This window comes from Oncorhynchus clarkii, chromosome 16, assembly GCF_045791955.1.
Source record: "Oncorhynchus clarkii lewisi isolate Uvic-CL-2024 chromosome 16, UVic_Ocla_1.0, whole genome shotgun sequence".
NCBI classification, from domain to species: Eukaryota; Metazoa; Chordata; class Actinopteri; order Salmoniformes; family Salmonidae; genus Oncorhynchus; species Oncorhynchus clarkii.
Genome location: NC_092162.1, coordinates 23661623 through 23689230, shown reverse-complemented (window position 1 = coordinate 23689230; position 27608 = coordinate 23661623). Strand labels below are relative to the sequence as shown.

The following is a 27608-nucleotide window of genomic DNA, read 5'->3' as shown; positions in this document are numbered from 1 at the left end:
TAAACAATGTGCCTTCCAATGATAAGAGTGGCAAGTCAGCTTCTTCACACAGTCCTTTACATATGCATGAGAGAAGATGGACCTAGCAATGGCCCCAGCTAGCAGGCAGAGGGACATTCTGTACTACAACTGTGAACCAGTGTTGCCAGACACTATTGACACTTTCCTGCCCAATGCACAAAAAAAGTAACATTTTTTTTGCCAGCCCAATGACAAAACAAATGTTTGTAAAACTGCCCAATCTGGCGAAACTGCTGTAAACCCTGGAACCATGGAACACACCGTGAACGACAGACACAACAAGACACTCTCGGAAACAGCAAGCCTGCATTGGGATTTCCAAAAACAAGTGAACATATTCAAGTGAACGTATATCACCTATACCTCAATTCTATCCACAACGTTCTATCGCTGTGAGAAATCCCTAACTGTAAGATTCATTCAGCTAGAGTGGAGATTATTATTTGTAGTGTGGTTTGACACAGTGGGTTAGACAAATGTAAAAAGCTGTCCTACTTGCTCTCCTAGATTCCTGTGATGTCATTAGTGGCGTAGAGATTGCCAAACAACATGCCACAGAGGAGCACAGCGAGGCAGTTTTTTTTGTATGTTGTGTTGTGTGTTCTGTGTCTATGTGATTTATTGTGACAGTTGGCTCGGTGTGCTTGGCAGAGGCGTTTGGTGACCGTGTTTGGTGAAGGACATAACCAAGTAGGTGAACTTTCTCTGTTCATTTCTCTCCATGCCTCTCTTTCTCTTGGTCTCTCTCTAACTCTCTTTGTTTTTGCTGTATGTGTGTGGGTGTGTGTGCGTGCGTGCGTGCGTGCGTGTGTGTGTGTGTGTGTGTGTGTGTGAGTCTGTTTTCTCTCTGTCTGTTGTGTTGTGGGAGTGGGAGGCGGTCCACTGGCTAGCCATATAATTGAACTTGATAAATATAGTGGTTTCCTGTGTTGGGGTTGAGAGCTAGCCAGTGGGCTGTAGCCAGTGTGAAAGCAATGCCAGATGAGGTGTGAATTGTGAACCAAAGGGAACATAAGAGAGTTTCACACATCGCTTTGCAGAGAGATGGAAAGTGAAAGAGATGAGAGTGAGAGAGAGAGAAATCAAGAAGAAATAAAAGGAGACAGCCAATAAGAGGAGAGGGCGAAAAAGGGGTTGTTGACAGACAGCGAATCGGAAACCTTGTTGTGTATGCTTAACATTGAATGGTTGCCTCTTCAGATTTGGCTATTTTCACCTGGCAAAGATGGACAAAGGCAGCATGGGCCCCAAGAAGACTTTCGTGTCCACTTTTCGGATGGATTTTAAGCCTGCCGCCCCTCGGCAGTTTGTGTTGAAGGGGATCAAGAATGAGCTGGAGGACAGGGACACTGCTCGGGGGGGTAGCAGCAAGCAGGGAACCATATCAACAGGTAAGGAATCAGTTTGAACTATTTTAAATAGTTTGCTGTTGTCATCAATCAAATATTTTTGGCTCTTGAAGAACGGGATTCAGACCTTTAAAAACAGCATAGTGCTTTATCGTGGCAATGGTAGTAATTATTTTAGTCACCATTTTGTAGTTATGTGGACACTTTTGGGCATTGGTCCTATGTGAATCTCAGTGATTGAACTCAAGCATCTGACCCTCAATGATCATCCGAAACCTAATTAGCATATGATTCCGAGGTGTTTGCCTGACTCTCGAGGTAAGCAAGCCCCTAGACTAGTGCTGGATGTTTGTTGTTATTATCCTACCTTGCTGTATGGCCAGAAAGCTCTTTTTTGTTTTGTTGATTTGACAATATCAACATGTTAAAAGGCATTTGTGTATCTATACAACTGAACCACTTATAACATTTTCTAATAATTCCAGTTATAATTATTACATGTTTGAATGCATGAGCCTATTGCCAAAACATTGGTGACGTAAAACAAATAACACCTCTTTAGAGGTTCAAGCCAGCAAAGCTGCCTTATATTTAAATCTAAAAAGGTGTTACGTCCTGACCTTAGTTCCTTTTTTCCTTTCTTTCCTTTTCCTTTTTTTTACAGTCTCTATTTTAGGTTGGTCAGTGCGTGAGTTGGGGTGGGCATTCTATGTTTTGTTCTATGTTTGTATTTCTATGTGTTTGGCCTGGTATGGTTCCCAATCAGAGGCAGCTGTCAATCGTTGTCTCTGATTGAGAACCATACTTAGGCAGCCTGGTTTCGCCCTTGAGTTTTGGGTAGTTTTCTGTCTCTACCAGACAGGTAGTGTGTTCCGTTTTTGTTCTAGTGTTCAGTGTAATTAAAAGATCATGACCATGTACCACACTGCACCTTGGTCCTCTCCTTCTTCCACCTACGACGATCGTTACAAAAGGATTACATTTGTTTGTTTTTCCCAGCTGATCTACCCAACAAACAAAGAAAAATAATAGACGTTTTCTAATATTTATCAAAAAGCATGACTTCTGCCGCGTTCAAAATGACTGGGAAATCTCTGACTTCAGTGAGTTCAAGACAACTGGGAACTCGGAGGGGGGAAACAAGCTCTGACTGGGAAAATACGTTTTGAACGGTCATCCAAGTCAGGAACTCAGGGCTCTTTGTAGAGCTCCGACCTGAAGATCACCAAAGTCATGATTCAACCTTGTTTTTTTTTTTCTGAGTTCCCAGTTGTCTTGAAAGCACCATAAATCCAGAGAATGCCAGAATTTGATGACGAAGTTTGATGACAAAATTTACCCATGAAGGACCGCCACACCACCTTCCTGTTCAAGTGAACACAGCACAACAAGGTTGTACAAAAATGTATTGTATCCTGCTGCATAAATTATGTGATATGTATACTGCAGCTAAGAAATAAATACTAAGTGTATGTTGTATAGTAAGCAGTTAGTAGCCAAATTAGTCACCCAAATAATTTGGTCCCTTTTCCCCTCATAACTTAGCCTACTGTTCTGACCATTGGTCACCTTCTGTATGCAGTGTCCTAGCCTGTTCTGCGAGGTTTACCCTCGCTCTTTTGTTTGGGTACATCCCAGTGTTTTGTATATGTGTTTTGTTTTGGGTCTATTAAAAACCCAGATGTATTCCTGCGCCTGTCTCCAAATCCTTTATACCAGCATGACAGGTATAATTTCACCTACGTTCCGACTTGGTGGTGCACATTTAGCCTATAGCCGATTTTAGAGAAATGTCATCAAATATTTTAAAAGCTTCTGACTTGGTGTACAGGGAGAATACTGTAAGAACGGCCGACGTTCAGAATTCTGTGGTTGCACATTTTAAAAAGTGCTGAACAAATGGTTCTATTGACCATGTGTGTCCTAGCTCGCTCTTTAATGTCTTAATCAAAATTACGGATTGCCTCTTATACGCTCGTCGTCCCCTTATGCCATAGTTTGTACACCTCAATTATCAGTAAAAAATATATTTGTTTAAGCAAGTCAGCCATATCAGCTATGTTTTTTTTTTAATGGCAGTAAATGAGGCTGAATGAATTGTTTCGCTGCCAGACAAGGCTCAGCTGATAGCCAGGTGTAGCAGTTGTAAGGTGTTGGGACTGCTGTTGGGACTTTATGTAGGCCCTAACAGTTTGTGGGCACCGTTTGTCACCTTTATAGTGCAATTAATGTATTGTTTACTGTTGTGTTGGGTAGTGGCTTTGATGGCAATCATCACAATTTTTGGGGGAGTTGGCCCCATCAAAATGGACATGCTAAAATCACTACTGGATAGATCCCAAATTAATACAATCACTAGCATCAAAAAACATTTTAAGAAATGAGGCTGAGGCAACAGATAAATAAGAACATTTAGCTTAAAATGTTGATAAACTATTAGGCTATTTTTTCACATAAGCACAGCAGTGCGCACAGGGCAGTAGGCTATAAGCGTAAATGGAACATTTGCAGGTATAAACACCATTCTCAAAAGTGACCACAAATGTAATGCTTTTATTATAAAGGTGCATTTTTATGGTGAAAATGATCTTCCCAAACTTGAAACTCACTTGCTGTGTATGTATGTCAGTTAGGCTCTACACCCCTTGTAAAACGGATTAATGTCCTTCATTTTAAGAAGTTGATTAGCCACTTTAGATGTGATAAGGGCCGGCAGGTAGCCTAGTGGTTAGACTTGGACTTGTAACCGAAAGGTTGCAAGATCGAATCCCGAATCCCCGAGCTGACAAGGTAAAAATCTGTCATTCTGCCCCTGAACAAGGCAGTTAACCCACTGTTCCTAGGTCGTCATTGAAAATAAGAATTTGTTCTTAACTGACGTGGTAAAATAAAAATAAATAATAAATACAAACCTTATATAGACCTACGGGCTAGGCTACATGAGTGTGTGACTTTGATTTGAAAAAGTTGGGATAAAAAGCATGCGCTGTCTCGTGCTTTAAGCTGAGCACTAAGACGGCACTCAACGAGCTGTATAAGGCCATAAGCAAACAAGAAAATGCTCATCCAGAGGTGGCGCTCCTAGTGGCCGGGGACTTTAATGCAGGGAAACTTAAATCTGTTTTACCTCATTTCTACAAGCATGTTAAATGTGCAACAATAGGGGAAAAAAACTATAGACCACCTTACTCCACAAACAGAGACGTGTACAAAGCTCTCCCTCGCCCTGCATTTGGCAAATCTGACCATGACTCTATCCTCCTGATTTCTGCAACACAAACAAAAACTAAAGCAGGAAGTAGCAGTGACTCACTCAATAAGGAAGTGGTCAGATGACGTAGATGCTACAGGACTGTTTTGCTAGCACTGACTGGAATATGTTCTGGGAATCTTCCGATGGCATTGAGGCGTACACCACATCAGTCACTGGCATATCCCAACATATCCCAACCAGAAGCCCTGGAAAACAGGCAACATCCGCACTGAGCTAAAGGCTAGAGCTGCTGCTTTCAAGGAGTGGGACACTAATCTGGGCGCTTATAAGAAATCCCGCTATGCCCTCAGACAAACCATAAACAGGCAAAGCGTCAATACAGGGCTAAGATTGAATCGTACTATACCGGCTCCGACGCTCGTCGGATGTGGCAGGGTTTGCAAACTTTTATGGACTACAATGGTAAGCACAGCCGTGAGCTGCCCAGTGACATGAGCCTACCAGACGAGCTAAATAACTTCTATGCTCGCTTCGAAGCAAGCAACACTGAAGCATGCATGAGAATATCAGCTGTTCCAGACGACTGTGTGATCACGCTCTCTGTAGCCGATGTAAGACCAGACGGATTACCAGGATGTGTGCTCCGAGCATGAGCTGACCAACTGGCAAGTGTCTTCAACCTGTCCCTGACCAAGTCAACCTGTCCCTGACCAAGTCTGTAATACCAACATGTTTCGAGCAGACCACCATAGTCCCTGAGCACAAGAACATCAAGGTAACCTGCCTAAATTACTACCGACACATAGCACTCACGTCTGTAGCCTTGAAGTGCTTTGAAAGGCTGGTCATGGCTCACATCAACACCATTATCCCAGAAACTCTAGACCCACTCCAAATTGCATACCGCCCCAACAGATCCATTGATGATGCAATCTCCATTGCACTCCACACTGCCCTTTCCCACCTGGACAAAAGGAACACCTACTTAAAAAAAAAAAAATTACTTCAGTTTATTTTAGTAAATACTTAAACTTTTTTTTTCTTAAAACTGCATTGTTGGTTAAGGGCTTGTAAGTAAGCATTTCACTGTAAGGTGATGTATTCGGGGCATGTGACAAATTACATTTGATTTGATTCGCAAGTGATGGGCTAATATTGTCACCCATCAGACTATTCTTGATGTAATCTTGTCTTTACATATACTAAATAATATATGTGTGAAATTAGTTTTGATTTAGAATGGACCATTATCATTCACCTGTCTCGAAACAGGGGCAGAAGAAACATTTTTACTTCATCTATGCACTTAAATAGTGAATAGAGGATGCTTTTCCCCGTGGTTCATTTTCATGTCAGCCATGTAGGCTATACTCCTGTTGTAAAGAGAAGCAATGTGCTTAATATTAGGAAAGTTGTGAAATAAATATAGTAGGCCTAGCCTATAGAAAGCTGATGGGATCCTCCTCTTTTTAATAGAGGCCTTCAGTCTGTTTTCTCAATACAATTGAATAGCCTATTGAATTGCTGTGCAACGTGTTTGATGAGATGCTCAATCGCATTTGCATTGATGTCAGAGTGATTAGAGGGACAATAGAGTGCTGAGTACCATGCAGATAGCACGTTTGGAAGGCTACTAATGACCATCGGTAGCATCAGAGCTTGGAGAAGCATAGTTACCGTGACTAAACGGTCACATGGAATTTGACTGCCGGCATGACCACCGGTGTGACAGTAATAGTAAAATCACCGTAACAGCCCTAGATGTGTGCACCCAAAAGTTGGATGCGATCCGCCAAACAAATCCCAAAGAAGAAGAAGGAGACGATGAGACAGGAGAGAGGATGCGAGAAGTGGCAATTGCGATCTTCCACCCCCCCCCCCCCCCCCCAAAAAAAAAGTTTGAATATTAATTGCTATCTTCCCATAATCAATCACCCATGTAATGTGACACTTTTCTTTTCAGATATCACCTCAAAGAGAAGAGTCTCCACTGAAAAGGGTGAGTTGGTCCATTGACAACTGCTTGTCTTCCAGTCAGATTTAGAATAACAAGTATCAAGACAAAGGCCCTCCTATTCGCATGTGAACACTTAAAGTACCAAGAACAAGTCAAACTTTACCCAACTTGAAATATGCTTCAAACCGGCAGTTTGCATGCTTTGCAAAAAAAGAGTTGAGCTCAGTGATGTAGTGTTAACCACTCGTTGTCTCTGCCTCTTCCAGGTCCCCTGCTGGAGTTTCTTGACCCCCAAGAGCAGTTGGAGGTGCGGGTGGGAGGGCAGGCCAGACTCCACTGTGCATTCAGGAGCTGCAGTGTTCCTGTGGCTTCCTGCTGGATCTACAACAGAGAGCAGGTCTGGGTTGAATTGGTTTGGGGTCAGAAATAAGACTGTATTCCTTTACCATATCTATTGTTGATACTTTAAATAAATGTACAACTTTTCACAGATTAAGTTAAATGTCAAAACATCTGGGACCAGTTTACCGGACTCAGATTAAGTCTAGTCCTGGATTAAACACCAATCTCAAGTGCATTTTAGTCCAAGAATAGGTTTATTCTTCCTCTTCTCCCTCTATGCAGGTGGTTGCAGGCGGGCCGAGGACTCGTGTAGAGAGCAGTGACACTGACAGCAGTGTGGAGATATCTCAGGCTTGTCCGGACGATGCGGGTACATACACTATATTGGTGCGGAATCGCAGGGGCTTGGCTCAGCACACAGTCACCCTCAGTGTTATCGGTGAGTATCCTGGGGCATGTTCGTGATCACTAAAGTTTCAACCGTTCCTTAAACTAGCGTCATATTCACTAGGCACCAAATGAAAGAAAACGTACTGAAACAGAGAGGGACTAGCTGAAATCCAGCTTGTCCCTCTCTGTTTAAGGTTTTTGTTGCAAAACATTTTTCTACAGTGTACACTAATGAATACGACCCTGCCTTATCCCAATTGACAATTATTGCTGATAGATTGCATTACCACAACATAATACCAATGAGCCTCGATTCTGCTCCTGGAGAACCACAGAACAAGACGAGATGGTTACTCACACGTAGCAATTCCAAGAATAGTCCTGCTAGTAAACTCAATGTCAACGAACCCTACGGGTCGGGGAAAGTGTCTTCATCTTGAATAGTCTTGTTCAGGGTGAAGCAGGAAAAGTTCACAGCTGCTGACCTCGACTACGTCAAAAGAGGTTATGCATTTGGTCTCTCGGAGCTCAATTGCTTCCATCTAAAGTTGACCATGGGCCCTCTTCCAATAGTTTTAAATGGCTTCCTTCCTTCTTTCCTACATTGAGGTATCATCACTGCTCTAACATGACTGAACTAATGAGTTAAGTCAAGTATTAGGAAACCACATCTAACTTGGGCCCTGTTCAAATTCTATACCACATCTACCTTGGATCCTGTTCCAATGCTTTCAAATGGCATCCTTCCTTAGGAATCCAAATCCACCACACCAGTCATGTTAGATCAGTGCTTTCAAAAGGAAGCAAATGTAATCTCACAGTCTCTGTGTTTGTCTCCCTGTCTTCTCAGACCGGCCTCACCCTCCAGCATCTAGTCCCATGGTCTCCCAGCTCTCCTCCTGCTCCCTGGTCCTGTCATGGTCGGGGCCCAGCTACGACGGGGGCACTGCCGTCACAGGCTACGTGGTGGAGGTGAGACGAGAAGGCACTGAGAAGCCCGAGGACTGGACTGAGGTGACGACCCGCTGCAAGAACACCTCGTACCGGATCCGCTCGGTCCTGGAGCCCCTGGGGGAGTACCGCTTTCGCGTTCGGGCCTACAATTTGGCAGGTGTCAGTGAGCCGAGTGAGGTGTCAGACTGTATCAAGATGGACACCAGAGGTTGGCGGATATTGATTTTCTCCAAACAGTGACTTTGATGATTACTACAAGTTTAGATCTTAAAACAGTTGCTGTTCTGATTGGTTGTCTCTGTCTATTGGTTTTTCCTTTAAATGTCTCGTATCTACATTCTGTTGAATTCAACTACATATATACTGTACAGTAGTTCTTGTTGACTAATCTTGATTCTGTGCTTTTGAAGGAGAGCCAAAAGAGGAATCCCAATCGTATGTGACTGTCACCATTGACACCACGCACAAAGTCAAGGATCATTACAATGTGCATGAGAAGCTGGGAGTGTAAGCATTAGATGGTCACTCACTCAGTATATTGACTCATTGCTAAACTGGGTTGTGTTCAGTTGGCATGAAACGGAACAAAACTGTCCGAAACTGAAGTACTATCTGGGTTGTATTAATTTGTGGTCATCATAGCAAACAAAAAGTGACAATGAGTGTTCTCATTGGACAAGTTCAGGTATTCCCTCCCAGTTTTGTTTAGTTTTCTTCTGTTTGGCGTCTAGTGAATATGACCATGAACTTGTCGATTTTCATTTTCTGTGGCGACCCATTTTAAAACACATGAAAACATTTTGCTACTGTGTGTCCTAATGAACACAACCCTGCTAACTGCCTATTGGAACCTCAACAGGGGGAAGTTTGGCCAGGTGTTCAGGCTGAGTCACAAGGAGACAGGTCAGGTGTGTGCAGGGAAGTTCTACCGGGCCCATAGCTCCAAGGCGAAGGCTGTGGCGCGCAGGGAGATCGAGCTGATGAACTGCCTCCACCACCCCAAGCTGGTGCAGTGCCTCGGGGCCTATGACACCCGCTCCGAAATCATCATGGTGATGGAGTAGTAAGCACAGCCAGTTCCAATCATTAAGATTATTCTAGGAGTACAATTGCATTGATGTCTTTACTGAGTTTCCATTACAATATAATGTGTGCATGTCAATATGTGTGCATGTTTATAGTGTGTTTCTCTTCTCTTCTGCACTTTTCTGGAGATAGGATTGAGGGCCACTGCTTGTAGCCTGGTACCTAGATCTCCTATGGTTGTTGTCATTGCCAAGTTTGGACTTGGCAAAACCACACAAACAGATCTGGGACCAGGCTGCACGGCTGTTGAGAGATCTACATAGTTTACATTGAACGTGCATATGCAAGGGATCAGTCTAACAATGGGCTTGTATCATCGAGGCCTATCCAATCCTCTAGAGCAACAGGATCTATGGATTGGTTTGACATGAGGACCTTGGTCTTCCTTATACCTTCTATATCTCTAGCATTGCCGGCGGGGAACTGTTTGAGCGCATCGCGGACGACAACTTTGAGCACACGGAGCCTACCAGCGCACGCTACATGCATCAGCTCCTGGAGGGCATGCAGTACATCCACCGGCAGAACATTGTCCACTTGGACCTCAAGCCAGAAAACATTGTGTGCGTGGACACCACGGGCACGCGGATTAAGATCATCGACTTTGGCCTGGCAGCCAAGCTGGGTGAGTGGGTTTGGAGAAGAGACTAATAGCGTTTTCAAACTATTGTGCTGACCCGAACGTTATTTTGCTACTTTCCTGGCTCAGATATTTTGTTTGCACAGTACAGCTTGGCTGAAGCTCAACCCAGTAGTGTAAAAAGGGTCTTCATAGTGTCCTGCAGATACAAGGGCCATGTGCCAGTAAGGCACAGCGTTGTGGAACGTTCATAATCAGGTCAAAATAAATATTGCGTAGAACAGACCTACAGTGCCTTCAGGAAGTATCACACCCCTTGACTTTTTCCATATTTTGTTGTCTTACAGTCTGAATTTAAAATGGATTACATGGTGTTTTTTGTCACTGGCCTACATACAATACCCCATAATGTCAAAGTGGAATTATGTTTTAAAAATTACACTAAACCAAAACATTAACATCACATGTACAGTGTTGGTCCCATGTTTCATGAGCTGAAATAAAACATCCCAGAAAGGTTCCATATGCACAAAAAGCTTATTTCTTTTTTTGTGCACAATTTGTTAACATCCCTGTTAGTGAGCAACCAATATATTCCACCCACCTGACAGGTGTGGCATATCACAAAGTTGATTAAACAACATAATCATTACACAGGTGCACCTTGCAGTGAGGACAGTAAAAGGTCACTCTAAAATGTGCAGTTGTGCCACGCAACACAATGCCACAGACGTATCAAGATTTGAGGGAGAGTGCAACTGGCATGCTAACTGAAGGAATGTCCACTAGAGCTGTTGCCAGAGAATTTAATGTTCATTTCTCTACCATAAGCCGCTTCCAAAGTTGCTATAGAGAATTTGGCAGTACGTCTAACTGGCCTCATCACACCAGGCCGACCACATGTAACCATACCAGCCCAGGAACTCCACATCCGGCTTCTTCATCAGCGGGATCATCTGAGACCAGCCACCTGGAGCTGATGTAACTTGGGGTTTGCACAACTGAAGAATTTCTGCACAAGCTGTCAGAAACAGCCTCAGGGAAGCTTATCTGCGTGCTCATCGTCCTCACTAGGATCTTGACCTGACTGCAGTTCGGCATTGTAACTGACTTGAGTGGGAAAATGCTCACCTTCAATGTCCACTGGCACGCTGGAGAAGTGTGCTCTTTCAACTGTACCGGGCAGATGGCAGACGTGTGGGCGAGCGGTTTGCTGATGTCAACATTGTGAAAAGAGTGCTCCATGGTGGGGGTGGGGTTATGGCAAAGGCAGGCATAAACTACGGACAGCGAACGCAATTCCATTTTATAAATGTCAATTTGAATGCACAGAGATACCGTGACGAGATCCTGAGGCCAATTGTCGTGCCATTCATCCATCGCCATCACCTCATGTTTCAGCATGGTAATGCACAGCCCCATGTCGCAAAGATCTGTCGCATGCTGAAAATGTCATAGTTCTTCCATGGCCTGCATACTTACCAGACATGTCACCAATTGAGCATGTTTGGGATGTTCTGGATCAATATGTACGACAGCGTGTTCCAGTTCGCGCCAATATCCAGCAACTTCACACAGCCATTGAAGAGGAGTGGGACACCAGATACTGACTGGTTTTCTGATCCACGCCCCTACATTTTTAACATATCTGTGACCATCAGATGCATATTTATATTCCCAGTCATGTGAAATCCATAGATTAGGGCCTAATGAATGTATTTCAATTGACTGATTTCCTTATATGAACTGTAACTCAGTAAAATCTTTAAAATTGTTCCATGTTGCATTCTATTTGTTCAGTGTCATTAAAAATGAAAAGCTGAAATGTCTCGAGTCAAAGTATGAATGTCAACCCCTTTCTAATGGCAATCAGGAGTAAAAATTTGCTTAACAAGTCACATAATGCGTTGCATGGACTCACTCTGTGTGCAATAATAGTGTTCAACAGGACTTTTTTAAAGACTACCTCATCTCTGTACATTACACATTCAATTATCTATAAGGTCCCTCAGTCGAGCAGTGAATTTCAAACACAGATTTAACCAGGTTTTCCAATGCCTCGCGAAGAAGGGCACACTTATTGGTAGATGGGTAAAAATGTTTAAATATGACATTGACTATCCCTTTGAGCATGGTGAAGTTATTAATTACACTTTGGATGGTGTGTCAATACACCCAGTCACTACAAACATGCAGGCATCCTTCCTAACTCAGTTGCCAGAGAGGAAGGAAACTGCACAGGGAAGAGTCTTGGTGGTTCTAAACGTTTTACAATAAAGAATGGAGGCCACTGTGTTCTTGGGGACCGTCAATGTTGCAAACATTTTTTGGTACCCTTCCCCAAATCTGTGCAGCAACACAATCCTGTCTCGGAGTTCTACGGTCAATTCCTTTGGTCTCGTGACTTGGTTTTTGCTCTGACACGCACTGTCAACTGTGGGACCTTTACATAGACAGGTGTGTGCCTCTCCAAATTATGTCCAATCAATTCAATTTAGCACAGATGGATTTGTAGAAACAGCTCAAGGATGATCAATGGAAACAGGATGCACCTGAGCTCAATTTCAAGTCTCATAGCAAAGGGTCTGAGTACTCATGCAAATGAAGTTTTTCTGTTTTAATTTGAAATAAATTTGCAAACATTCCCCAAAACCTGTTTTCACTTTGCTCTCACTCTGTTTTCCTTATGGGGTATTGTGTATGGATTGAGGAACATTTGTTTTATTTAAACCATTTTAATAATAAGGATGCAATGTAACAAAATGTGGATAAAGTGAAGGGGTCTGAATGCTTTCTGAATGCACTGTATCTAGATTTGTAAAATAGCTGGACAGCTATTTTTTGACAACAGCTTGGACACACGCAGAGGAGGCTGGTGGGAGGAGATATATGACAGACTCATTGTAATGGCTGGAATGGAATGAATGGAAATGCGTCAAAGGTGGTTTCCGGCCTCCCGGGTGGCGCAGTGCTTAAGGGCGCTGTACTGCAGCGATCAGAAACTCTGGGTTCGCGCCCAGGCTCTGTCGTAACCGGCCGCGACCGGCAGGTCCATGGGGCAACGCACAATTGGCCTAGCGTCGTCCGGGTTAGGGAGGGCTTGGTCGGTAGGGATGTCCTTGTCTCATCGCGCACCAGCGACTCCTGTGGCAGGCCGGGCGCAGTGCGCGCTAACCAAGGTTGCCAGGTGCACGGTGTTTCCTCCGACACATTGGTGCGGCTGGCTTCCGGGTTGGATGCGCGCTGTGTTAAGAAGCAGTGCGGCTAGGTTGGGTTGTGTATCGGAGGACGCATGACTTTCAACCTTCGTCTCTCCCGAGCCCGTACGGAAGTTGTAGCGATGAGACAAGATAGTAGCTACTACAACAATTGGACACCACGAAATTGGGGAGAAAAAGGGGTAAAAATTTACAAAAGAAATTTACAAAATAAAAAAGGTGGTTTCCATAAGTTTGTGTTCGATACACTCCATTTATTCCATTCCAGCCATTACAATGAGCCCGTCCTTCTATAGCTCCTTCCATTAGCATCCATTTGGGCATGTGAGAGCATGTGAGCAGAGTTGAGCGGTTGGAAACTCCTATCCTAGCTCATGGAGCGGGGCTTGCACACCACTTCGCCGCTGACATTTAATCCTAGTAAAAATGTCCTGTTTTAGGTCAATTAGGATCACCACTTTAATTTAAGAATGTGAAATGTCAGAATAATAGTAGAGAGAATGATTTATTTCAGCTTTTATTTCTTTCAACACCTTCCCAGTGGGTCAGAAGTTTACATACACTCAATTAGTATTATTTGGTAGCATTGCCTTTAAATTGTTTAACTTGGGTCAAAAGTGTTGGGTGGCCTTCCACAAGCTTCCCACAATAAGTTGGTTGAATTTTGGCCCATTCCTCCTGACAGAGCTGGTGTAACTGAGTTAGGTTTGTAGGCCTCCTTGCTCGCACACGCTTTTTCAGTTCTGCCCACAAATTTTCTATGGGATTGAGGTCAGGGCTTTGTGATGGCCACTCCAATACCTTGACTTTGTTGTCCTTAAGCCATTTTGCCACAACTTTGGAAGTATGCTTGGGGTAATTGTCCATTTGGAAGACCCATTTGCGACTTAGCTTTAACTTCCTGACTGATGTCTTGAGATGTTGCTTCAATATATCCACATAATTTTCCTTACCACATGATGCCATCTATTTTGTGAAGTGCACCAGTCCCTCCTGCAGCAAACCACCCCCACAACATGATGCTCCCACCCCCATGCTTCACGGTTGGAATGGTGTTCTTCAGCTTGCAAACGTTTCTTCCAAACATAACGATGGTCATTATGGTCAAACAGTTCTATTTTTGTTTCATCAGACCAGAGGACATTTCTCCACAAAGTACAATCTTTGTCCCCATGTGCAGTTGCAAACCGTAGTCTGGCTTTTTTTATTTTTTTTATTTTTTATTTTACCCCCTTTTTTCTCCCCAATTTCATGGTATCCAATTGTTAGTAGCTACTATCTTGTCTCATCGCTACAACTCCCATACGGGCTCGGGAGAGACGAAAGTCGAAAGTCATGCGTCCTCCGATACGCAACCCAACCAAGCCGCACTGCTTCTTAACACAGCGCGCATCCAACCCGGAAGCCAGCAGCACCAATGTGTCGGAGGAAACACCGTGCACCTGGCAACCTTGCCCTTAACCACTGCGCCACCCAGGAGGCACCAGAGTCTGGCTTTTTATGGAGGTTTTGGAGCAGTGGCTTCTTCCTTGCTGAGTGGCCTTTCAGGTTATGTCGATATAGGACTTGTTTTACTGTGGATATAGATAGTCTTGTCCCTGTTTCCTCAAGAATCTTCACAAGGTCTTTTGCTGTTGTTCTGGGATTGATTTGCACTTTTCGCACCAAAGAACGTTAATTTCTAGGAGACAGAACGCGTCTCCTTCCTGAGCGGTATGACGGCTGCGTGGTTCCATGGTGTTTATACTTGCGTACTATTGTTTGTACAGATTAACGTGGTACCTTCAGTCGTTTGGAAATTGCTTCCAAGGATGAACCAGACTTGTGGAGGTCTACCATTTTTTTCTGAGGTCTTGGCTGATTTCTTTTGATTTTCCCATGATATCAAGCAAAGAGGCACTGAGTTTCAAGGTAGGCCTTGAAATACATCCACAGGCACACCTCCAATTGACTCAAATGATGTCAATTAGCCCATCAGTAGCCTCTAAAGCCATGACATAATTTTCTAGTAATTTCCAAACTTTTTAAAGGCACAGTCAACTTAGTGTATGTAAACTTCTGAGCCACTGGATTTGTGATACAGTGAATTATAAGTGAAATAATTTGTCTGTAAATAATTGTTGGAAAAATGACTTGTGTCATGCACAAAGTAGATGTTAACAAACTATGGTTTTGGCAAGTCGGTTAGGACAAGAAATTTGTGGAGTGGTTGAAAAATGAGTTTTAATGACTCCAAGTGTATGTAAACTTCTGACTGCAACTGTAGGTATTTGTAGTTGTCCACATATTCTAAGACAGAACCGTCCAAAGTAGTGATGCTAGTCGGGTGGGCGGGCGGGTGGGTGGGTGCAGGCAGCAATTGGTTGAAGAGCATGCATTTAGTTTTACTAGCATTTAAGAGAAGTTGGAGGCCACGGAAGGAGTGTTGTATGGCATTGAAGCTCGTTTGGAGGTTTGTTAACACAGTGTCCAAAGAAGGGCCAGATGTATACAGAATGATGTTGTCTGCGTAGAGGTGGATCAGAGCATCACCAGCAGCAAGAGGGACATTATTGATGTATACAGAGAAAAGAGTCGGCCCGAGAATTGAACCCTGTGGCACCCTCATAGAGACTGCCAGAGATCCGGACAACAGGCACTCCGATTTGACACACTGAACTCTGAGAAGTAGTTGATGAACCAGGTGAGGCAGTCATTTGAGAAACCAAGGAGACAGAGTTGAAATCCTTGGCCAGGTTGATGAAGACGGCTACACAGTACTGTCTTTTATCGATGGCGGTTATGATATCTTTTAGGACCTTGAGCGTGGCTGAGGTGCACCCATGACCAGCTCGGAAACGAGATTGCATAGCAGAGAAGTTACGGTGGGATTCGAAATGGTCGGTGATCTGTTTGTAAACTTGGCTTTCGAGAACTTGGCTTTTTTAGAAAGGCAGGGCAGGATGGATATAGGTGTGTAACAGTTTGGGTCTAGAGTGTCTCCCCTTTGAAGAGGGGGTTGATCTCGGCAGCTTTCCAATCTTTAGGGATCTCAGACAATACGAAAGAGAGGTTGAACAGGCTAGTAATAGGGGTTGCAACAATTGTGGCAGATATTTTTAGAAAGAGAGGGTCCAGATTGTCTAGCCCAGCTGATTTGTAGGGGTACAGATTTCACAGCTCTTTCAGAACAACAGCTATCTGGATTTGGTTGAAGGAGAAGCGAGGGTGGGCTTGGGCAAGTTGCTGCAGGGGGGTAGGGGTAGCCAGGTGGAAAGCATGGCCGGGCGTTGAAACATGCTTATTGAAATTCTTGATTATCGTAGATTTATCGGTGGTGACAGTGTTTCCTAGCCTCAGTGCAGTGGGCAGCTGGGAGGGGATGCTCTTATTCTCCATGGTCTTTACGGTGTCCCAAAGCCTGTGCTTTCCTAACTGACTGTGTATATTGGTTCCTGACTTCCCTGAAAAGTTGCATATTGCGGGGGCTATTCGATGCTAATGCAGAACGCCACAGGATGTTTTTGTGCTGGTCAAGAGCAGCCAGGTCAGGAGTGAACCAGGGGCTATATCTGTTCTTAGTTTTACATTTTTTGAACGGGCATGCTTATTTAAGAGTGAGAGGAAAGCACTTTTAAAGAACAACCAGGTTTCCTCTACTGACGGGATGAGGTCAATATCCTTCCAGGATACCCGGGCCAGGTCAATTAGAAAGGCCTGAAGTGTTTTAGGAAGCGTTTGACAGTGATGAGGGGTGGCCGTTTGACCGCGGACCCATTACGGATGCAGGCAATGAGGCAGTGATCTCTGAGATCCTGGTTGAAGACAGCAGAGGTGTATTTGGAGGGCAGGTTGGTCAGGATGATATCTATGAGGGTGCCTGTATTTACAGATTTAGGGTTGCACCTGGTAGGTTCTTTGATCATTTGAGTGAGATTGAAGGCATCTATCTTAGATTGTAGGATGGTCGGGGTGTTAAGCATATCCCAGTTTAGGTTACCTAACAGTACGAACTCTGAAGATAGATGGGGGGGGAAATCAATTCACATAAGGTGTCCAGGGAACAGCTGGGGGCTGAGGGGGGTCTATAACATGTGGCAACAGTGAGAGACTTATTTCTGGAAAGGTGGATGTTTAAAAGTAGAAGCTAGAACTGTTTGGGCACAGACCCGCACCGCACTCACTCTCTTGCTCTTGGTCCTCATCTTAGTAAGTCACCTTGATTTAGCATCTGTGTGTTTCGATCAATTTCTTTATGAAACTCCATGACAGTAGAAGTAGACTACAAATGCATGCTGGGGCGGGCATGCCCTGAGCTCAGTTGTGAAGTGAGGCTGGAGCGGAAAAGAAAGCTTACGCATCAGCCTTTGGTCATCGCTCACGTACTCTGCCAGGCACACACTATCAGCAGGGGGGACAGAGGTCAGTAAACAGGAAAGGGCAGTCCACATATCCTGCAGCTGCACTGGCTAGCATCGCTTGTCAGCAGATGCATGCATGGGCCCTACACTACCTGCTATCCAGTACCAACTACCCTTTTTCGTTTTTGCATTCTGATATCTACTACCCATTTTTATTTTTGTATTTGACTACTGGACATTGGGAGAGCATAACTCTTGAGACGCTTGCTGCCATCCGTTAACGTATTGTTGTCGATGTATTTTATTGTTTTACTGTAAAGTATACTGTATTTAGATGTGAAATTCACTTTGAGTTTGTTCCATTGTGATTTCATCTGCTCTGTACAGAGATGGATGAAAAATCTTGACCACAATGGGCACGTTACAGGTCATCTTTATTACAGACTTGCTGTGCAATTGACCAGATCTCACAATACCACATTAACGTGACACAACAGTCTTCTGAGACTGCATTAAAGGGAACCTGGAACGTGGACGGTATCAATGTAATAACCTTGACCAGCATGTTTTTCAACTGTTTTCCTCTCCAATGCCAGAGCCTGGTACTCCACTGATGGTGATGCATGGGACGCCTGATTTTGTGGCCCCTGAGGTGATCAGCTACGAGCCGGTAGGGCTGGCCACTGACATGTGGAGCATCGGAGTCATCTGTTTCATCTTGTGAGTTATGAACAGGCCCACCGACTTGCTTCTATTCAAGTACACCAGGGTCCGGTGTTCAGTAGGGCGCACTGTGGAATAAAATGTCTAGGTTGCGTTCACACGGGTGCAAAAACCTTTCAGATAGAAATACCATGAATAGAAGTTTTTATTTGCTGACTCTACACGTCACAGAGACATGGCTGTTGTACACCATATATTTATATCAGACAGTTTGCAACATTGTGAAGCATAAGTTATTTTGTGGCAATGGGCGTAAAGCTTGCCTTTACTGCCATCTGCTGGCTATAAAAATATAACAAACGAATGGTTCAATAAACACAAACAATGGGCAATGTGACCCTGCTTCTCTGCTGCCTCCCAGGCTGAGCGGTGAGTTGCCCTTCCAAGGTAACAGTGACGCAGAGACCCTGAGCCTGGTGACGGCCGCCCGCTATGAGTTTGACCAGGAAAGCTTTGAGGACATCTCGGACCAGGCTAAAGACTTCATCACCTCTCTGCTCAAGAAGGACACAAGGTTTGTGTCTCCTACTGTCAAGATGTTGGCTGACTGGATGGCTGCTTGCTGGCATCCATATTGTCTTATGCACTGGGGACACGTGTACATGCGTGCCTGCATGTTTAGTCTGTCAGGCTAGATTTTATTCTCCACCAAAATGTTCTCCTTAGCGAAACATTACTGACACTTGCTAAATTACGACCTCTGACACGCACCAAAATTCTGTGTGGAGACCTGCGGCGTGTGGTGAAGTCACAGAGCCTCTATGTAGTACATCTAGTGGAGTATAAATCCAAAGAAATGGCTAACAATATACTACTGGAGTTGGAGCAGTTTATTCTGTGTTGTGCTTGCAACTGAATGCGAGAAATCGTATAAGGGTGTGCTCTTGCCCCTCCCCAAACCTTGACCCCGTCTTCAGGTGTAGGCTGTTGTGTGACGAGGCCCTGGCCCACCCCTGGATGGCCTCTTTTACCCTTCTGGTCCGCCGGCCCACCAAGTCCCTCAAGAAGGACAAGATTCGACGTTTCTTGGCCAAGCGCAGATGGAAGGTATATTACCTTACACAAATCAATTCTACATCACATTCCATTTCAAACGTTTTCTGCCCTAATGAACACATCCCTGGCCCCATACGGTATGTGCTGAAGCCAACTCTTCAGTCGTTATCATGTCCAGCCATACAAACATCTTTGGCACGACTATGAACAGAGATGAGTGAGCTAAAGCACAAACAGACTGAGCCAGCAGGCTAACTCAGTGAATGAACCAACAAGGGGTTTGTTAATAGCGTCTCATTGATTCAAATGGCAGATGCCTGGTTCTCAGTGATGTGGTGTTTTATCTCTCTCCATAATTATAGAAAACAGGCAAGGCTGTCCTGGCACTGCAGAGGATGGCCAACCTCACCAACGGACCCGATTCTCCTGGCAGCCCTGGGGAGGGTAAGAGACACATCCATTGACCACCCAGGGCTCAATGTCAGTGGTTTGCCTTTTTAATGTTAAATCGACCTCTGAAAAGTAGTACGCTCCATGGTAGTGTGCTCCTGTTTACTAACCATTGTTGGAAGATGACAGTATTATTTTCCCTCTCTCCTCCCCCCACCCAGATGCTAGCTGGAGCCCGGCGGCAGAGCAGGCCATCCAGACCCTGGATCAGGAGCTGCAGAGCGAACCCCGCTTCCAGCAGGTCCTAAGGGACACCAGCCAGCCCCGGGGATCTTCCGCCCGCCTGGCCTGCCGCGTCCAAGGTATGTTTGATTGGAAGCTTAATCAAGAGCAGTGGTTGGGGCCAATTCGAATTGAAGTCAATTCAGGAAGTAAACACAATCGATAATTGAACAAAAAATGTAATCTATTTCCAATGACTTCTCAATAAATGGAATAGGATAAGCTATTTTTAAAAGTGTTTCCATTTTGGAATTTTCAATTCAAATCATTCCAATTTGAGCGACTTCAGTTAGATTTGACCTCAACCCTGCTCGAAACCCATTTGCTACACACGATCAATGAGAGCACTCTGTTTCCAGTGAAGCAGTCTTCCCATCGGCGTGCTCAGGGTGACCCTTGTGAACTTCAAGTTTAATTTTAACCCTGGTCTCATGTTGCTTGTTATTGTAACCTTAGTTTTCCGTCGCTCGTCATTTGAACCCGTCACTCACCATTTTAATGCTATCCCCGTCACTTGCCCTTTGCACCATTGACAAGCCACAGGGCGAGACATTTCAACCCTGCTCGCCCTTTCACTCATCATTTTAACCCTGGTCTCTCCCCATCACAGGCTACCCCGAGCCGGAGGTGGTGTGGTTTAAGGATGAGGAGACCGTGGAGTCATCGTCGAGGGTCACCGTGGAGTACGACGGCATGTGTGAGCTGGTCCTGACTGACCTGGGACCTGCCGACACTGGGGTTTACAAGTGCAGAGCTACCAACAACCTAGGGGAGGCGCTGTGCTCGGCCAAACTTACCGTGGAACTGTAGCCTGAAAACACAAAACAACTACATCTGGATCCCTAATCTCCACCCATTTCCCCAAAGTGTGCACTTTCCGTTATGGATTTAACAATGCTGGAAACTCCCTAGTAGCCGATGATAACACCAATCCAATGTGTTGAATCCATAACGGGAAGTGTGGAAGTGCACACTTTGGGAGAAGGGTGCAGAATCGGGATGTAGCCTACAATCAATGTTGGGGAAGCTACGCTGAAAAGATAGTTTACCAAACTACCAATTACTTCACACTGGAAGAAGTTAAGCTACAAATTGCAAGAACCGATCACTCTTGTTAATAGAATGTTTTTGTGCTTATTAGGACAAATTACACAATGTTTCAAGTGAGAATTAGACAGGTCTGATGTCGAAAAAGAAAGGAAATGGCCTACTTCACCCATATTTTAGCAAAATAAGTGTGTAGTAGTTAGCTTAATGGCAAAAAAAAAGTAATTAACTGCTGAAAACACTATCAAGATTTTAATTTAGCTTAACTACTATCAAGCTACTGCAAAATATAGTTTCATTAGCAATTGAACTACAATGCAATCTAGAAGGTGACCTTGGTCTAAAATGTATAATCGTTGTGAACTGCTCTGAGGTGGAAGAACCAGTGAAAGCAAATTCCAGGGTGTTCATTAGGATACTGTAGACCTGTTTTCATGCCATTTCTTTGTTGCTTTTTCAGTTTTTTGACCCGGGGATAGATTGACCACTGTCGGTCATGTTTCTTTCCCATCTCCTAGGACTTCCGATCATTGCAAGATGTAGGAGAGATGAGAAGGCCACTATAGACTTGAGATACAATCATTGTTCAACTGTCCACAGATGTCAAGGGTGGCTCAAAGACAATAGAATACACAATGGACTGAACTGAGGTCTAAAAAAAAGTCACAGTAAAGCTTAATGTATAGTAAGGGCAAACTAAGAAATGACAAGTGCACAAGGATGGGTAAATTCACTATTGCATGTTGATTTTTGTCATGACTTCCAGACAGTAAACTGTTCCTCAATGGTGCCTCTCACAGCTAGAAGCACAAGGAGGGTGTAGAAAGGTCAAACCACACCACTTTCCATTCACCCGTTGTGACATTCCGTTGTGACACTTCATTTGATACACTAACTTTCAATAACAGCAAAGTACAACGCTTTACCAAACCCCTCGACTTTTTCCACATGTTGTCACAGCCCGAATTTAAAATTGATTAAATGTAGATTTTTTTGTTGTCGTCACTGGCCTACACACAATACCCCATAATGTCAGTGGAATTATGTTATAAACGTTAACAAATGAATGAAATGCTGAAATGTCTTAAGTTTTCAACCCCTTTGTTATAGCAAGCCTAAATAAGTTCAGGAATAAAACTTTGCTTAACAAGTCACATAAGTTTCTTGGACTCTCACTGTGTGCAATTATAGTGTTTACAACTTCTTTGGGATAGGGAGTGGTATTTTTACGTATTTTGAAAAGCATGCCCAAAGTAAACTGCCTGTTACTCAGGCCCAGAAGCTAGGATATGCATATAATTGGTGGATTTGGATAGAAAACACTAAAGTTTCTGAAACTGCTGAAATAATTGTCTGTGAGTATAACAGAACGGAAATGGCAGGCGAAACCCCGAGGACAAACCATCCCCCCAAAAAAGAATTTCGTCCTACCACTGATTACAATGGCTGGCACTTTTATAATAGTGTGAAATCATGCCCAATTGCAGTTCCTAGGGCTTCCACTAGATGTCAACAGTCTTTAGAGTTTCAGGCTGTTTTTTGGAAAAATAAGATAATCACATGGTTTACTTTCACCGTAAAGCCTTTTTGAAATCTGACACGGCGGCTTTATTTTGATGTATTGCACTTGTGATTTCATGGAAGTTTAATATTTATAGTACCCAGTCACGACAAAGATACAGGTGTCCTTCCTAACTAAGTTGCCAGAGAGGAAGGAAACCACTCAGGGATTTCACCATGAGGCCAATAGTGACTTTAAAACAATTACAAAATAATGGCTGCGATAAGATGGAAAACTGAGGATGGATCAACAACATTGTAGTTACTCCAAAATACTAACCTAATTGACAGTGAAAAAGGAAGCATGTACAGAATAAAAAATATTCAAAATCATGCAACTAAAATCAAGTAATACTGCAAAAAAATAAATGTGGTAATGCAATTCACTTTTTGTCCTGAATACAAAGTGTTAGTAGTATTGGATTTTCCCAACATATGAGTACCATTTTCAAGCATTGTGTTGGCTGCATTATGTTATGGGTTTGCTTGTAATAATTTAAAACTGGGGAGTTTCAGGATAAAAAAAAGAAATGGGGCTAAGCAGGCAAAATCCTAGAGCAAAACCTGGTTCAGTCTGCTTTCCACCATACACTGGGAGATGAATTCACCTTTCAGCAGTAATAATCTAAAACTTAAGGCCAAATCTATACTGGAGTGGCTTACTAAGAAGAAAGTGAATGTTCCCGAGTGGCCGAGTTACAGTTTTGACTTATATCTGCTTGAAAATCTGTGGCAAGACATGAAAATGGTTGTCTAGCAATGATCAACAACCAATTTGAAAATAATAAAAATGGGGAAATGTTAGACAATCCAGGTGTGAAAAGTGCTTAGAGACTTACCCAGAAAAACTCACAGCTGTAATCTCTGCCAAAGGTGATTCTAACACACTCAGGGGTGTGAATACTTACAGTAATAGTCAAAAGTTTGGACACATTCAAGGGTTTGTTTTTAATATTTTCTACATTGTAAAATAATAGTGAAGACATCACAACAATCAAATTATTTTTTTTTTGGTTACTACATGATTCCATGTGTGTTAAACAAATCAAGATATTTTTTATACTTGAGATTCTTCAAAGTAGCAACACTTTGCCTTGATGACAGCTTTGGACACTCTAGGCATTCTCTCAACCAGCTAACACAAGATCAGGAATAAGTTGAGGGGTATGAATACTTTGAAGGCACTGTATCTACGCTCTCCTAAACTGGTCCCAGATCTGTTTGTCCTGTCATGTTTAATCTATCTTTTCTCAATCTAGAAACAGCACAAAATTACTGCTACATTTTTATTCCACAATTCCTTATAAATATCCCAAACATTATTTTTCACTATACTCAACACTTTAAGTTTATTTTTTTACTTAAAGCTATATTAATAAATACTTGATTGACCCTAAGCCCTACAAAAGAAACCGTAGTCAAAATGCCCAAAGCTATTTGACTCGATTTATGCATTCTCGTGTCTGAAATATTCGTATTTACAGTACAGTTTGGTCTTTAGAGTATATTATACCTAGGATTGTCTGATGTCCGATGACCCATTTAAACATCCATATAAAACCAGGTCGCGAGGGACTTTTATTTGTTCGTTAAAACAGCAAATCTTCAAACTTATTCACTAAGTAGTAACATTAAGAGCTCGATTCCATCCATATCACGGAAGATCTGAGGTATAGCGCATTTTAAATTGTAAGGCAATGTTTTTTCCTGCGTTCACAGTAAATGCTGCATATGTCGGCACAATCGGAAATGATCTTTACATTTAAATTGCGTAACACCGCAGATCTTCTGCAATACGGATTGAAATCGAGTCCTAATTCTCTGGCCATGTTTCGTCTCCCACTATATCCACCCAAATGAGAACTATTTCTAAACGAGTGTGTGAAAAGTCAATCAGACACACACACTGGGGCCATACTTACGAACATTAGAAACAGAAAATCGTAGATGACAGAACATTGCATTGTAGCTGATCGCATCAGATAACCTGGTACACCAGATGACAGTGATTATTTTCTGGAACAAGTTCTGCATCAGCCAATTGCAAATGTTGACCTAGATGGACATGAACAAATACTTCTCCATGAGAGCGTCCTTAACAAAGTCTCTCGTTATCATCCCACAGATGACAGTATTGCGGCAATGTTGTTATTTTCAAGATGTATCGCGAGTCCGGACTCGAACTCACGTTAGCAAGCATCCACACTAGAGGAAAGGTTCATTGTTTATTGTTCTACAGCACACCTGTCAATCGTCTGATCAACACATCCTACTGCACGGGGTAGACATATTAATAAGGTCATAAGACAATTCAGTGCTTTCAGAGTGTGTTTGTTGTCATAGCGACAACCGCAAATAATACTTCATTGTACATACATTGAAAAATATAAAAACGTATATTTAAAAATGTACCAATTCAACAGCAAACACCGTTCAGCCTGCATATCTTTTACAGCATGTCATTTCTTGCCTCGTTACTCAAAGCTCCGCTAACGATTCTACAACACAAAGCAATGAGGAATGTATTATTGTTATCAAGCGAGTAATCTGTGGTCTATAGATCAAATTTTAATAACCTCTCAAATGTCCTGTTTTGTTTTAGCCGAAATAACTGCATACGACCTAGGCCTGATTATGCAACCATTTGGAACAGTTTTGGGTATATTCTAGACAGTTTAGGAGGTCCAGAAAAGGAGTACATTAGCAAGCCACTCATAAGTTGTATTTTGTCAGGATGTATCGGTGCTAAGATAATATGGGCTTCTTCTGACACAAATGTCTCTCTCGCCTTTCAACTCCCCGCCAGTTCTTAAAGCTGTAGCCTATTTTACATGTACATTTTAGCAGACGCTCTTATACAGAGCGACTTAAAGTAGTGAGTGCAGAAATTTTCTTATGTATGTATGTATGTATGTATGTATGTATGTATATATATATATATATATATATATATATATATACACATACATACATACATACATACATTCATACATACACACATATATACACTGCTCAAAAAAATAAAGGGAACACAAACAACACAATGTAACTAAGTCAATCACACTTCTGTGAAATCAAACTGTCCACTTAGGAAGCAACACTGATTGACAATAAATTTCACATGCTGTTGTGCAAATGGAATAGACAACAGGTGGAAATTATAGGCAATTAGCAAGACATCCCCAATAAAGGAGTGGTTCTGCAGGTGGGGACCACAGACCACTTCTCAGTTCCAATGCTTCCTGGCTGATGTTTTGGTCACTTTTGAATGCTGGCGGTGCTTTCACTCTAGTGGTAGCATGAGACGGAGTCTACAACCCACACAAGTGGCTCAGGTAGTGCAGCTCATCCAGGATGGCACATCAATGCGAGCTGTGGCAAGAAGGTTTGCTGTGTCTGTCAGCGTAGTGTCCAGAGCATGGAGGCGCTACCAGGAGACAGGCCAGTACATAAGGAGACGTGGAGGAGGCCGTAGGAGGGCAACAACCCAGCAGCAGGACCGCTACCTCCACCTTTGTGCAAGGAGGAGCAGGAGGAGCACTTCCAGAGCCCTGCAAAATGACCTCCAGCAGGCCACAAATATGCATGTGCCTGCTCAAACAGTCAGAAACAGACTCCATGAGGGTGGTATGAGGGCCCGACGTCCACAGGTGGGGGTTGTGCTTACAGCCCAACACCGTGCAGGACGTTTTTCATTTGCCAGAGAACACCAAGATTGGCAAATTCGCCACTGGCGCCCTGTGCTCTTCACAGATGAAAGCAGGTTCACACTGAGCACATGTGACAGACGTGACAGTCTGGAGACGCCATGGAGAACGTTCTGCTGCCTGCAACATCCTCCAGCAACCGGTTTGGCGGTGGGTCAGTCATGGTGTGGGGTGGCATTTCTTTGGGGGGGACGCACAGCCCTCCATGTGATCGCCAGAGGTAGCCTGACTGCCATTAGGTACCGAGATGAGATCCTCAAACCCCTTGTGAGACCATATGCTGGTGCGGTTGGCCCTGGGTTCCTCCTAATGCAAGACAATGCTAGACCTTATGTGGCTGGAGTGTGTCAGCAGTTCCTGCAAGAGGAAGGCATTGATGCTATGGACTGGCCCGCCCGTTCCCCAGACCTGAATCCAATTGAGCACATCTGGGACATCATGTCTCGCTCCATCCACCAACGCCACATTGCACCACAGATCCCTCAGGAGACCATCCGCCACCTCATCAGGAGCATGCCCAGGCATTGTAGGGAGGTCATACAGGCACGTGGAGGCCACACACACTACTGAGCCTCATTTTGACTTGTTTTAAGGACATTACATCAAAGTTGGATCAGCCTGTAGTGTGGTTTTCCACTTTAATTTTGAGTGTGACTCCAAATCCAGAACTCCATGGGTTGATACATTTGATTTCCATTGATCATTTGTGTGTGATTTTGTTGTCAGCACATTCAACTATGTAAAGAAAGAAGCATTTAATAAGAATATTTCATTCATTCAGATCTAGGATGTGTTATTTTAGTGTTCCCTTTATTTTTTTGAGCAGTGTAATATATATATATATATTTTTTTTTATTCAGCAAGCAAGAGAGCATCTCTCCTCCAATAGGCTATTATTAAATAATATAAAGTCAAAACAAGTGTCCAACAAGCAATTGTAATTTGGCTTTACCTGGAAATCCACACGATTTAAGACGAATAGCCGAGGCAGCGAAGATGCCAGGTGCATAATTGAGCAACAAAACCACGAACACAGACCGGCTCGAAATGTGTAGCCTAAGTTATAAGTGTATGCATATTAGGCCATAATTCATTAGCTCAATGCTAGGCTTAATACTGCAGTGAATATATCCAGTGAATCTACACGCACGAAATAAAACAAACGTTAACGAAATCAGAAAACGAAATCACAGGTAGCCTACACTTTGAAAAGCTAACCTATTGATTATATTTTATATTCATTTTTATAAATCTACTTTGTCACATATGCGTTATTTGACTCGAGGCCCAACAGTGGAGCGTTTTTTTCCCTTCAATAAAAACCTTGCCTTCATACCTTGCAGTCTCTGGGCCTTCATACCTTGCAGTCAGTCACTGGGCTTACAGCCTTAGAGGTTCACACCACCAAATAGTCATAGTGTCTTTACTTTACTTTAAAAAAAAAAAAAAATT

The 27608-nt window shown here is 43.3% G+C and overlaps 1 protein-coding gene across 1 annotated transcript; it reads left to right on the top strand.

The window, feature by feature from the left end:
* The first annotated feature begins 947 nt into the window (after positions 1 to 947).
* On the top strand, positions 948 to 22043 carry LOC139368227 (myosin light chain kinase, smooth muscle-like). The gene is made up of 14 exons (XM_071106891.1): positions 948 to 1412; positions 6548 to 6583; positions 6808 to 6938; positions 7166 to 7322; positions 8124 to 8435; positions 8638 to 8734; positions 9087 to 9290; positions 9721 to 9938; positions 18048 to 18171; positions 18536 to 18688; positions 19092 to 19221; positions 19533 to 19614; positions 19782 to 19922; positions 20453 to 22043. The coding sequence occupies exons 1-14, from the start codon at positions 1247 to 1249 to the stop codon at positions 20650 to 20652; spliced, it is 2151 nt and encodes a 716-aa protein (XP_070962992.1). The 5' UTR covers positions 948 to 1246; the 3' UTR covers positions 20653 to 22043.
* Positions 22044 to 27608: the final 5565 nt, after the last annotated feature.